The 12277-nt window shown below is 45.6% G+C and overlaps 1 protein-coding gene across 2 annotated transcripts in view; it reads left to right on the top strand.

Moving 5' to 3' along the window:
• Positions 1–12277, top strand: part of macf1a (microtubule actin crosslinking factor 1a) — a 252345-nt gene that overhangs the window by 216628 nt on the left and 23440 nt on the right. For both annotated transcript variants that reach the window (XM_088329356.1, XM_088329357.1), the window contains 12 exons: positions 4254–4355; positions 4443–4544; positions 5609–5782; positions 5847–6002; positions 6079–6276; positions 6349–6477; positions 6553–6735; positions 6799–6954; positions 7027–7233; positions 8201–8320; positions 9438–9607; positions 10544–10703. In XM_088329356.1, coding sequence (XP_088185482.1) covers positions 4254–4355; positions 4443–4544; positions 5609–5782; positions 5847–6002; positions 6079–6276; positions 6349–6477; positions 6553–6735; positions 6799–6954; positions 7027–7233; positions 8201–8320; positions 9438–9607; positions 10544–10703 — 1857 coding nt within the window. The remainder of the gene's footprint in view (positions 1–4253; positions 4356–4442; positions 4545–5608; positions 5783–5846; positions 6003–6078; positions 6277–6348; positions 6478–6552; positions 6736–6798; positions 6955–7026; positions 7234–8200; positions 8321–9437; positions 9608–10543; positions 10704–12277) is intronic.

Below are 12277 nucleotides of genomic sequence, written 5' to 3'. Positions count from 1 at the left end.
GAGTTAGTTACTGATTTACACAATAGCAAAAGTAACTAGTTATCAGGGAAAGTAATTATTTCTGTTACTTCAAAAGAAGTTGTCGTATGTCAAAGAATTTGAAATATTCTGAGCAATTAAAAACACCACAGTGACGTCTTTGATCAGAGTTTACTTGAAGAGATGGGAATTACGACTATTTTTAGAGAACCCTTATTTTCCGGCTCGGCTCTTTCAGGGCCCAAACTCTTTTTGGCTCTACAGGTTGTTGTGTTTGTTGCTTTAATACCTATATTACCAATCATTATCCAACGTTATGCAAAGAATGTCTTGAAAAGAGAAGAAACTAAAAAAAAAACAGACAAAAATGGAAGAAAAACTTAAACAAAAGCAAAAAGAGAGAGAAAAGAAGAAAAATAATAAACGTCACATTTTTCATCCATCCATCCATTATCTTCCGCTTATCCGGGGTCAGGTCGCGGGGGCAGCAGACTTCCCTATCTCCAGCCACCTCCTCCAGCTCATCCGACGGGATCCCGAGGCGTTCCCAAGCCAGCCGAGAGACATAGTCTCTCCAGCGTGTCCTGGGTATCCCCCGGGGCCTCCTGCCGGTGGGATATGCCCGGAACACCTCCCGAGGGAGGCATCCAGGAGGCATCTTTATCAGATGCCCGAGCCACCTCAACTGGCTCCTTCCAATGCGGAGGAGCAGTGGCTCTACACAGAGTCCCTCCCGGTTGACTGAGCTTCTAACCTTATCTCTAAGGGAAAACCCAGACACCCTGTGGAGAAAACTCATTTTGGCCACTTGGGATTGTGTTCTTTCGGTCATGACCCAAAGTTCATGACCATAGGAGAGAATAGGACCGTAGATCGACCGGTAGATCGAGAGCTTTGCCTTTTGGCTCAGCTCCCTCTTCACCACGAGGGACTGGTACAGGGTCCGAATGACGGCAGACGCTGCACCGACCCGTCTGTCGATTTCCCGTTCCACCCTACCCTCACTCGTGAACAAGACCCCAAGATACTTGAACTCCTCCACTTGGGGCAAGATCTCATCCCCAACCCGGAGGGAGTATTTCACCCTTTTCTGACTGAGTACAATGGTCTCAGACTTGGAGGTGCTGATCCTCATCCCGGCCGCTTCACACTCTGCTGCAAATCGCTCCAGCGAGAGCTGATGATCACGGCCTGAGGAAGCCAACAGCACCACGTCATCTGCAAAAAGCAGTGACGCAATGCTGAGGCCCCAAACCGGACTCCATCCCCACCAAGGCTGCGCCTAGAAATTCTGTCCATAAAATTTATGAACAGAATCGGTGACAAAGGGCAGCCCTGGCGGAGCCCAACGCTCACTGGGAACAAATCCGACTTACTGCTGGCAATGCGGACCAGACTCTGGCACCGAGCATACAGGGACCGCACCGCCCGGATAAGACTGTGCGGTACCCCATACTCCCGAAGCACCCCCCACAGGGCCTCCCGAGGAACACGGTCGAATGCCTTCTCCAAGTCCACAAAACACATTTAGACAGTCAAACTCCCATGCACCCCCAAAGACCCTGCAGAGTGTGTAGAGCTGGTCCAGTGTTCCACGGCCAGGACGAAAACCACACTGTTCCTCCTGAATCCGAGATTTGACCTCCTGGGGGACCCTCCTCTCCAGTACCCCTGAATAGACCTTACCTGGGAGGCTGAGAAGTGTGATTCCCCTGTAGTTGGAACACACTCTCCGGTCCACCTTCTTAAAGAGGGGAACCACCACCCCAGTCTGCCAGTCCAGAGGCACTGTCCCCGATGTCCACGCGATGTTGCAGAGGCGTGTCAACCAAGACACACCCACAACATCTAGAGCCTTAATGAACTCAGGGCGGATCTCATTGACCCCCGGGGCCCTGCCATTGAGGAGCTTTTTGACCTCCTCGGTGACTTCAACCCCAGAGATGCGAGAGCCCAACTCAGAGTCCTCTGACTCTGCTTCCCCAAAGAAAGACGTGTCGGTGGGATTGAGGTGGTCTTCAACGTATTCCGCCCACCGATTGACAAAGTCCCTGTTCGAGGTCAGCAGCGCCCCATCGGCACCATACACAGTGTCGATGGCACACCGCTTCCCCCCCCCCCCTAAGACGCCTGATGGTGGACCAGAATTTCTCGAAGCCGTTCGGAAGTCTGCTTCCATGGCCTCGACAAACTCCTCCCGTGCTCGAGTTTTTGCCTCGGCAATCGCCGAAGCCGCATTCCGCTTGGCCTGCCGATACCTGCCAGCTGCTTCGAGTCCCACAGGCTAGGAAGGCCCGATAAGACTCTTTCTTCAGCTTGACGGCATCCCTCACTGCCGGTGACCACCAACGGGTCTGAGGGTTACTGCCGAAGCAGGCACCGACTACCTTACGGCCACAGCTCCGATCAGCCGCTTCGGCAATGGAGGCGCGGAACATAATCCACTCGGACTCAATGTCCCCCGCCTCCCTCGGGACATGGGCAAAGTTCTGCCGGAGGTGTGAATTGAAACTTCTTCTGACAGGAGATTCTACCAGCCGTTCCCAACAGACCCTCACAACACGCTTGGGTCTGCCGGGTCGGACCGGCATCTTCCCCCACCATCGAAGCCAACTCATCACGAGGTGGTGATCAGTTGACAGCTCCGCCACTCTCTTCACCCGAGTGTCCAGAACATGCGGCCGCAGGTCAGACAAAACGACGACAAAGTCGATCATCGAACTACGGCCTAGGGTATCCTGGTGCCAAGTGCACATATGGACAACCTTATGTCTGAACATGGTGTTCGTTATGGACAAACCATGACGGGCACAGAAGTCCAATAACGAAACACCACTCGGGTTCAGGTGAGGGGGGGCCGTTCTTCCCAATCACGCCCCTCCAGGACTCACTGTCATTGCCCACGTGAGCGTTGAAGTCTCCCAGCAGTACGAGGGAGTCCCCAGGGGGCGCGCTCTCGAGCACACCCTCTAAGGACTCCAAGAAGGGTGGGTACTCTGAACTGCTATTAGGTGGATAAGCACAAACAACAGTCAGGACCCGTCCCTGCACCCGAAGGCGGAGGGAGGCTACCCTCTCGTCTACTGGGGTGAACCCCAACACACAGGCGCCGAGCCGTGGAACAACTAATATGCTCTGCGCCTCTCACCACGGGCAACTCCAGAGTGGAAGAGTGTCCAACCCCTCTTGAGAGGAGTGGTACCAGAGCCCAAGCCGTGCGTGGAGGTGAGTCCGACTATATCTAGTCGGAATTTCTCAACCTCTCACATCAACTCGGACTCCTTCCCTGCCAGAGAGGTCCCATGTCCCAAAAGCCAGATTCTGTAGCCGGAGATCGGCGCGCCAAGAACCCCTCCCTTGGCCGGTACCCAGCTCTCTGCGCACCCGACCCCTTTGGCCCCTCCTACAGGTGGTGAGCCCATGGGAAGAGGATCCCACGCTGTCCCTTCGGGCTGTGCCCGGCCAGACCCCGTGGGTAAAGGTCCGGCCACCAGGCGCTCGCCAGCGGACACCACCTCCAGGCCTGGCTCCAGAAGGGGGCCCCGGTAACCCGCGTCCGGGCGAGGGAAATTGAGGACCAATGTATTTGCTCCTCATAAGGGGTCTTCTGATCTGCATTTTTGTCTGGCCACTCACCTAGAACCTGTTTGCCATGAGTGACCTTACCAGGGACTTAAAGCCCCCGACAACATAGCTCCTAGGATCATTGGGACACACAAACTCCTCCACCACGATAAGGTAGCAGATCAAGGAGGAGCGTCACATTTTTATGTAAACATATTAACACTGAAAAACACAGGAAATATAGTTAAAATATTTATGAATCTACAAAAAACGATCAAATACAAAACAATACCTCATGCTTAAAGTTTATAGTTTTTCCTTGCCCTCGTGTAGGTTTTACATTGGGGCATAGTGTAATAATAGTCTGTAGTCTGTACAGCTCTTTGAGACTTATTGTGATTAAGGGCTGTACAAAAAAACATGACTTTACTTGACAATTTTAACTTTTTTCTGCTTAACAAATATAAAGTCAACAACACAGAATCCCCAAAAATATATTTTGACCAAACAGAAGAGAAGAAAGCATCTCGGAGGGAACCAGCTGTTATGCACCACTTACAGTAACGGTGTTGTAACAGCGGGACAAATATCAGTTGGATTACCCCGTCAATGAAAAATTAACGCTGTCATTATGTAAAATTATCCGTTATCTATAATGGCGTTATTCCCAACACTGCTTCCTTGCGCTTATTTTTGGTTGAACCTCTCAGATGAACAATGCCTGGGAAAGTCTGAACCGTACATGGAGGGAGAGAATGGAAAGGCTAGACGAGGCCATGACCGCCTCCGTGCAGTATCAAGACGCACTGCAGGTGTGTGAAAAGGACAAGAGAATATGATCGATTCTTTACTTGAGAGTAAAGATCATTGCTTGGTTTTTTTTTTTTGTTTTTTTGCAGTCCATGTTCGACTACTTGGACAACGCAGTTATCAAGCTATGCGAAATGTCCACGGTCGGCACGGACCTGGGAACCGTCAAACACCAGATTGAAGAACTCAAGGTAAAAGGACCGTTAGTTCATACAACTCCTTGGTATGAGATTGAAAATTGCTCAAAATTAATTGATTTATTTTGTAACTGATTCATCCTGGCTGTGTTACTCGTCTTCGCACATGGTACCATAGAACGTGAAATGATAATGTTGAAAATATGGTTCAATGTGAACAAATTATCCCTAAAGGGACAGTTTGTAATATTTAGTGCCTCCTAATGGTACAAAAAAAAATCATCCGGTTAAAATAAAATCATTGAATTGCATACTGGACAAAAGTATATGAACTATCAAAAGTCGAGAAATTTAGATTTCTTTTTCACCGTGGAATCGCTCCTAGGATTGCCGGCATGTTCTACCGGAAATCTGCCCCACGCCCTGCCGTGTATCCCTGGCCCTCGGCTGTACCGGTCAACACAGTGTCATCTAGTGGTTATTTATTACACATTGTGGCTTTACTGTAAATACATGTACAACCTGATAAACTTGTATTAATAATCACAAAATGGACATACAATAATCCCTCGGTTATCACGGTTAATGGGGACCAAAACCACCCGCGAAAAGTGAAAATCCGCGAAGTAGCGACGCCCCTTCAAAAATCCTTTAAAAAAAATAAAAATAATATATATATATATATATATATATATATATATATATATATATATATATATTGTTATTCTATTTTATTACTATTATTATTTTTAGACCTGCGAAGCTCTAAACCCGCAAACGTGGAACCACGAAGTAGCAACGCCCCTTCAAAAATGCTTAAATATATATTTATATATTTATTTATTTATTTATTATTATTATTATTATTTTTTAATTATTATTTTTTTAGACCCGCGAACATTGAACCGCGAAGTAGCGAGGTCCCACTGTAGAAGTTCAATTAGGAAGGTTATCAGTTGACAGCTTTGCCCCTCTCTTCACCTGAGTGCCTAACACATGCGGCTGCAAGTCTGAACTTCAGCCTTTTCAATGTTGATTGGGTTTTAATCGTTACTGAATGCTTTCTAGTGTTTTTATTGTGACTGATCGAGCAAAATTGTCCCGATATTGTGGAGCAGCAGTACAAGGTGGATGTGTACCAGCAGCAGATCGATATGGAGAAGCTATGCCACCAGGGGGAGCTGCTGCTGAAGAAAGTGTCGGACCAGACGGACCGAGACATGATCCAGGAGCCGCTGACTGAGCTGCGCCACCTGTGGGACAACTTGGGGGACAAGATCATCCAAAGACAGGTATGCGGACCGCCCATGATGGGGAGTTTTTGCTTCTATGCAAATTGTTTTATTCCCTCCACAGCACAAACTGGAGGCTGCCCTGCTCGCCCTGGGTCAGTTCCAGCATGCCTTGTCTGAGCTGCAGGCCTGGCTAAGCCATACGTACACGACCCTGGACACGCAGCGACCAATCAGCTCTGACCCCAAAGCCATTGAAATTGAACTGGCCAAACATCATGTATGTCCCTGCTTGTTTTTGGGGGTGTTTTGATGCTTCTCTCTGTGGCTGAAATTCTCTGACTGCGTGGCTTCAGGTTTTGCGCAACGACGTGCTGTCCCACCACGCCACGGTGGAGGCGGTCAATGCAGCAGCCGCTGAACTCCTGGAGTCATCCCCCGGGGACGAAGCCGGCCACCTGACGGAACAACTGGACCAGCTCAACCATAGTTGGCAGAACCTTTTGCTCAAGACACAGGAACGGGAAAAGTTGCTTGAAGCTGCCTTACACAAGGTAAAATTTTAAGACACCAAGCCAAATTTACAATTGTTTTTATTTTGACCATGTTTAAACTGTTGCTTGTAGGCTGAGGGCTTCCATGGTGAGCTTGAAGAGTTTCTGCAATGGATGAGACGTACAGAAAGCCAGTTGTCTGCAGCCAAGCCAACCGGGGGTCTCCCGGAAACTGCAAGGGAGCAGCTGGAGCAGCACATGGTGATTTTTGTGATTCATTTTTAGGACGGAAAAAATTGCTTCTATCAAAATTGTTTTTTTGCTCCTTGTCATCAGGAACTTCAAGGCCAACTGACCCAACGAGCTGACCAGTACCACCGGCTACTGGACGCAGGGGAGTCCATGCTCCTTGCCCGCGGGGGGGAGGAAGCTGTACCGGGGACCACACAGACGCAACAGAACTTGGCCATGCTGCAGAACAAATGGGCCAGCCTGAACACCAAAATGGATGATCGCCGGGTAAGACCGTTTGTGACTCAATTGGTCGGTTCAAGTGTCCTGACTTAATCACCAACTGCTCAGGCCAAACTGGAAGAGGCTTTAGCCTTGGCGACCAGTTTCCAGACTTCGCTGCAGGACACCATCAACTGGCTGACGCAGGCCGAGCAGACCCTCAACACGGCCCAGGCGCCAAGCCTCCTCTTGGACACGGTTCTCTTTCAGATCGATGAGCACAAGGTACAGCACAAGAAAGGGTGTCTTTTTGGTTTATTCACCAGCAGAGGTATACCCAAATTGCTTTGTGTTCAGGTTTTCGTCAACGAAGTGAACACGCACAGAGAGCAGGTCCTGGCCCTGGAAAAGTCCGGTTCCCATCTGCGCTTTGCCAGCCTCAAACAGGATGTGGTCATCATCAAGAACCTGCTGCTGAGCGTGCAGGCCCGCTGGGACAAGCTGGTGCAGAGGTCTCTGGACCGGGGCCGGCACCTTGATGAGGCTCGCAAGCGAGCCAAGCAGGTAGGAAGACAGGACGACACTTTTTTTCACACAGAGTGAAGTATGTCAAAACATTTATACCATAGTTTCAGCACTACAATGTGCACCCTGACTCTTTTTTTCATATAGTTTTCATACAAAACCTGACTGTAAGGTGCATGGAACGATACCTGTTTATCTATATATATATATATTTATATATATATATATATATATATATATATATATATATATATATATATATATACACATATATATAATAATAGCTACCTTATCTATTTGTGTATATCTGATGCGCATCTTACATTACCTGTGTATACATTGATTCAATGATTTATCAGTTAAAATCTAACCACTAGAAGACTAGTGAAACATGTGAAAAGGGCATTTAATTTGACCGTATTATCATCCAAATTTTACTCACAGTGCCAGAAAGAAATGTGATGAAAAGGAAAAATCAAAGTCATCCTGAAATAATTTAACGCAACCAACATGATGAGGGAAACGACTCTTTAGTGTATCTGATGAAGAATCTATTATTTATATTCTTAAGGGCGACTTTCTGTTTTCTCCAATCTTTATCATTTGTGTCTGGCACCATGAGTAATAATGTGATAAAACCTAATGCCTTTTTACATGCCATCTGTTTTAGTGATGATCTGGTGGTTAAGTGCCGGCACTCTTACCACCGCAACCTAGGTTCAATTCCTGTTGCATCCAATGCTTTGAGATTTTGGTCAGCGATTATGATTGATTGATCAGTCATTATACACATACTGTAGTGTACCCAAAAACCTTGAGTAGTAATGCACTCGTATAAATACTGTATGTATTTCCAATTTTATCCACTGTATTTTGCAGTTCATAAGGCACCCCAGGTTATAAGGAGCACTTGTATTTTTCTGGCCAATTTGCGTTTTTTAGGTGCGCTTTATAGTCCGAAAAATACAGTATTTTTAATTTGAACAAAATCGTCTTTTTTTTTCAGTTTCACGAGGCCTGGAGGAAATTGAGCGACTGGCTTGAGGAGGCAGAGAACCGACTGGACTCCGAGCTGGAGATCCCTAACGAACCGGACAAGATCAAAGTCCAGCTTACCAAACACAAGGTAACGCAGGGTTTGTACGCATGCTTGAAATCCTTTAATTTTAATGTTGTATTTTCAAGGGTTGAAACGTGCTTGAATTTTGGGTGAAGTGCTTGTAAATGCTTGGAATTGTTTCTTAACAAGTCTGCTTATAAGTGACACTGACACTTCTCTCTGTTGGCTTCGCTGTGTCATTGCATTTCTTTTTCCCTCGTGATTAACAGCAGGTGGCATTATTTTGTACGGTATTGTCCGATCAAGCGTCATCGCTCCTTACGGGTCACGCCCAATAGGACGGGTTTAGATACACCTAAAAGGGCACTAAAATGATTTTTAGTACAAAGATTACTTATCAATTATGGACATTCATGATGGGCAATGCAAAAAAATAAGATAGCTTTTCTCAGTCGTAAATTGTTATGGGACATTTAAGCTTGAAAATTTAGGCTCTTTAGCCAACACCTATAAAGTTTGAGATTTATCTCAAAAATATATATGTGATTTACTCAAAATCTAAGAATAAGGACTGCACGGTTTTGGAAACAAAGCCTTATTGTGATTTTTCAGACCAGTATTGCATTTTGTGAGATTTTCAATATGTAAAGAAAAGTTCATTTTCTGTGCTGTTTTTTTTTTTTTTTTTTTTTTTTTTGGGTGAACTTAATCATGGTGTCATGCTTTAACCTTAAGAAAACTGCCCCCTCTTCTGGGGAGCTTTGTTAGGGTTGCTGCGTGTGCGTGTGCGTGTGTGTGTGTGTGTGTGTGTGTGTGTGTGTGTGTGGTTTAGCATGCTGCTTTCAAACTTTGCCTTGCCTTTATCGCTAATACCGCTAAAAATTGGCAAGCGACATTAAAACAAAAACATTATTTTTTCATGCTAATGGCAGTATTTGGAGCCAGATGTATCTCTGGGGATAAACCTATCCCGTTTTGATCCCTTAAAACCCAAACTGTGACAATTCAGGTTGGCCAAATCACAAAGGGAAAAAAAAACACAACCACGCGACCATTTTTTTACAGAATTTTTAAAAACGCAGTGTCTTGCGATTACATTATCGCACTTCATGTACTAACTATGACAGGAAATCCATCGTTATTGACGTCCTTCAATGCGTCCCCTCTTTTCTTGGGCTTGCAGGAGTTCCAGAAGACGCTGGGCTCCAAGCAGCCAGTCTATGACACCACAGTAAGGTCGGGCCGCGCCATGCGTGACAAGGCTCAACTGCCGGCTGACACGCAAAAACTGGACCACTTGGTGGGCGAGGTCCGGGACAAGTGGGACACTGTCTGTGGGAAGAGCGTGGAAAGGTAAAGTGAAGAGGGTTTAATCATTAAGGGCTGTTGGGTTTTATAAATGAATTTACATTATACAAAATCCCTCCTTATTTGTCCCTCTTTCCCTCGCTCCTGTTTTCTCTCATTCTCTCTCTGTCCCTCTCTTTGTCATCTATCTTTGTCGCTTTCCCTCTCCGTCTTTGTTTCTCTCTTTCTCTTCTTTCTCTCTCTCTCTCTCTCTCTCGCTCTCGCTCTCTCTCGCTCTCTCTCGCTCTCTCTCTCGCTCTCTCTCGCTCTCTCGCTCTCGCTCTCTGTCTCTGTCTCTCTCTCTCTCTCTCTCTGTCTCTCTCTCTGTCTCTCTCTCTCTCTCTCTCTCTCTCTCTCTCTCTCTGTCTCTCTCTCTCTCTCTCTCTCCCTTCCTGTTTCTCACTCTTCTCTCTCTCTCTCTCTCTCTCTCCCTGTGTCAGACTCCTTCTTTCTCTTGCTCTCTTTTTTCTCTTTCATTTACTCATCTTTTGCTCTCTCTTTTTATCTCTTCGTTTTCCTGCAACTTTCTTATCTATTACGCTGTCTCTTTCTCTTTCCAATTATTTACCTCTCTTGCTCTCTCTATTTCTCTTTCCGTCTCTTTTTTTCCATTCTATTTACTCTCCATCTTTTCTCTTTCTCTCATTATATTCTCTTTTTCTCACACTCCCTTTCTCTCTTCCTCTTATTCCCTCTCGCACTCTCTCTTTCCCACTCTGTTTCTCTCTCTCCTCTCTCTCTCTCTCTCTCTCTCTTGTCCCCCCCTCTCTCTTCCTGTTTCTCTCTCTCTCTCTTCCTGTTTCTCTTTTGCGTTTGTCTTTCTACCAGTCCAGCCCCGTGAGAATATTCTTTATTTTGTGGCCCCCAAGCTCAAATGAGTTTGACACTCCTGGTTTACTTCGAGAGGTAAAACAATTTCAATGATGTCTTGTCTTCCAACAGGCAACATAAGCTGGAGGAGGCTCTGCTATTCTCGGGACAGTTTGCCGAGGCCCTCCAGGCTCTGGTGGACTGGCTGTATCGCGTGGAACCTCAACTGGCTGAAGACCTGCCTGTGCACGGTGACCTGGACCTGGTTTCCAACCTCATGGACTCCCACAAGGTGCCAATGTTGTGTGGTGCAGCATTATACATGCCAAAAATGAGTTTATTTCAGTAACGCCGTCCAAAACATAGGTATTAAAATCTCTCATCTTTTGGTGAAATTAGATGTTTTCAAGTAAAAAAGTGTGACCTACGGGTATCGTGTAGATCCAAGGACAACATTTTTAAGGGTGTGGCGGGGGGGAGTTCCTTAGATTTTGCATACAATGAACAGAGTGTTTAAGGCGATGTGTTTGACTCAAAAGCAGTTAGCGTGGGCGGGGTTATCCTTCATAAAAAGAATAGGAATTGGACCTATACATACTCAATTACCCTTTTTAAAGACTTTATTGATAGCATATTTGCAAGTTTCTGCGTCACTTTTTAAAACAGCTATCATATACATATTCATCAAAGCTCTGATGGCCATTTGACAAGCATTCTTAACCGGCATAGCAAAAAAACACATTGCCTGAAAGCAATAAATTTACTATACAAATGGCTATTAAATGACTGTAGCAATTAATGCTGGATAATTAAAATAATGCAACAATTCAAGAAAGTCCATGTAAATGCTATAAAACTTGTTGATTTTTCATGCCTATAACAGGAGTAGAGCCAGATGTATCTCTGGGGATAATCTTAGCCTGGTTGTTAGCCTGGTCTGGAGCATGCTAGCTGTAGAGAATAAATCACCGTAGTAGCTAAATTGAAACTGCTTTCATGCAACTGACTTGAGGCAAAAATAAGCCAAAATATCAAACACGTCCCGGCTTTATCCTTTGTATATACAATACACCTAAAGTATATGTGTGTGTGATGCCTCCTGCAGATCACTGAAACTCTGTGTGAGTCGATAGACCTTTATATTTTGTCACGTTCTACAAAGGCCTGGGAGATGCGACAACAATTTTATCTTGATAAAATATTACTCATCGGTCAATATTGATAAATATGGTGATATTCACATATAATTCACAATATGTGAATTTCCCTCCAGGGATGAATAAAGTATCCATCTATCCATCTATCTATTTATCTATTTGTCACAGCTTTTTCTCTCCTTTCAGATTTTAAGTCTTAATTTTGCCCGAGTGAAAGTTGACAAAATTCGATGCTGCTATAACCAATGATTAATGTCAGAACAAAGACACCTGGTGACAAAGTGTTACACAGCATTTCACAAATATAAGATGAGAAGTGAAAACATTCATAGAGGGGGAGCAGTTTGAAGGTATATGCAGGTAGTGCCTCGCTAGCTAGCCGTGTGTTGCTCACTGGCCTGGTGCTGTTTGGGACTTTTTTGTCCTTCCTTTAGCGTATTGTAGCAGCCAATACTGTTAAAATGGTGCAATAAGTTTGTCGTGTTGCCCATGTTGGTCGGCAAAGTTTGCATTGCATATCGCCGCTCTTTTAGTTTTTATAAGACGCTAAGTAGCCAAAATTTCTCCAAACAACTGTCTATGGCTATTTCAGCAAGCTTTAGTCGGTATGCTGGGTGTCATCGGTAGTCTACTTTTGACCCAGTTGTAGTCTTTCCGCTTTCACGGTGTGAGTCACCATTCCTGTGAAATGATTGGCTGGTCCTTGTCC

Source organism: Urocampus carinirostris, chromosome 2 (assembly GCF_059441175.1).
Source record: "Urocampus carinirostris isolate Australia breed hairy pipefish chromosome 2, RoL_Ucar_1.0, whole genome shotgun sequence".
Classification (NCBI taxonomy): domain Eukaryota; kingdom Metazoa; phylum Chordata; class Actinopteri; order Syngnathiformes; family Syngnathidae; genus Urocampus; species Urocampus carinirostris.
Note: the sequence above shows the minus strand (reverse complement) of the source record. Positions and strands in the feature narration are given on the sequence as shown.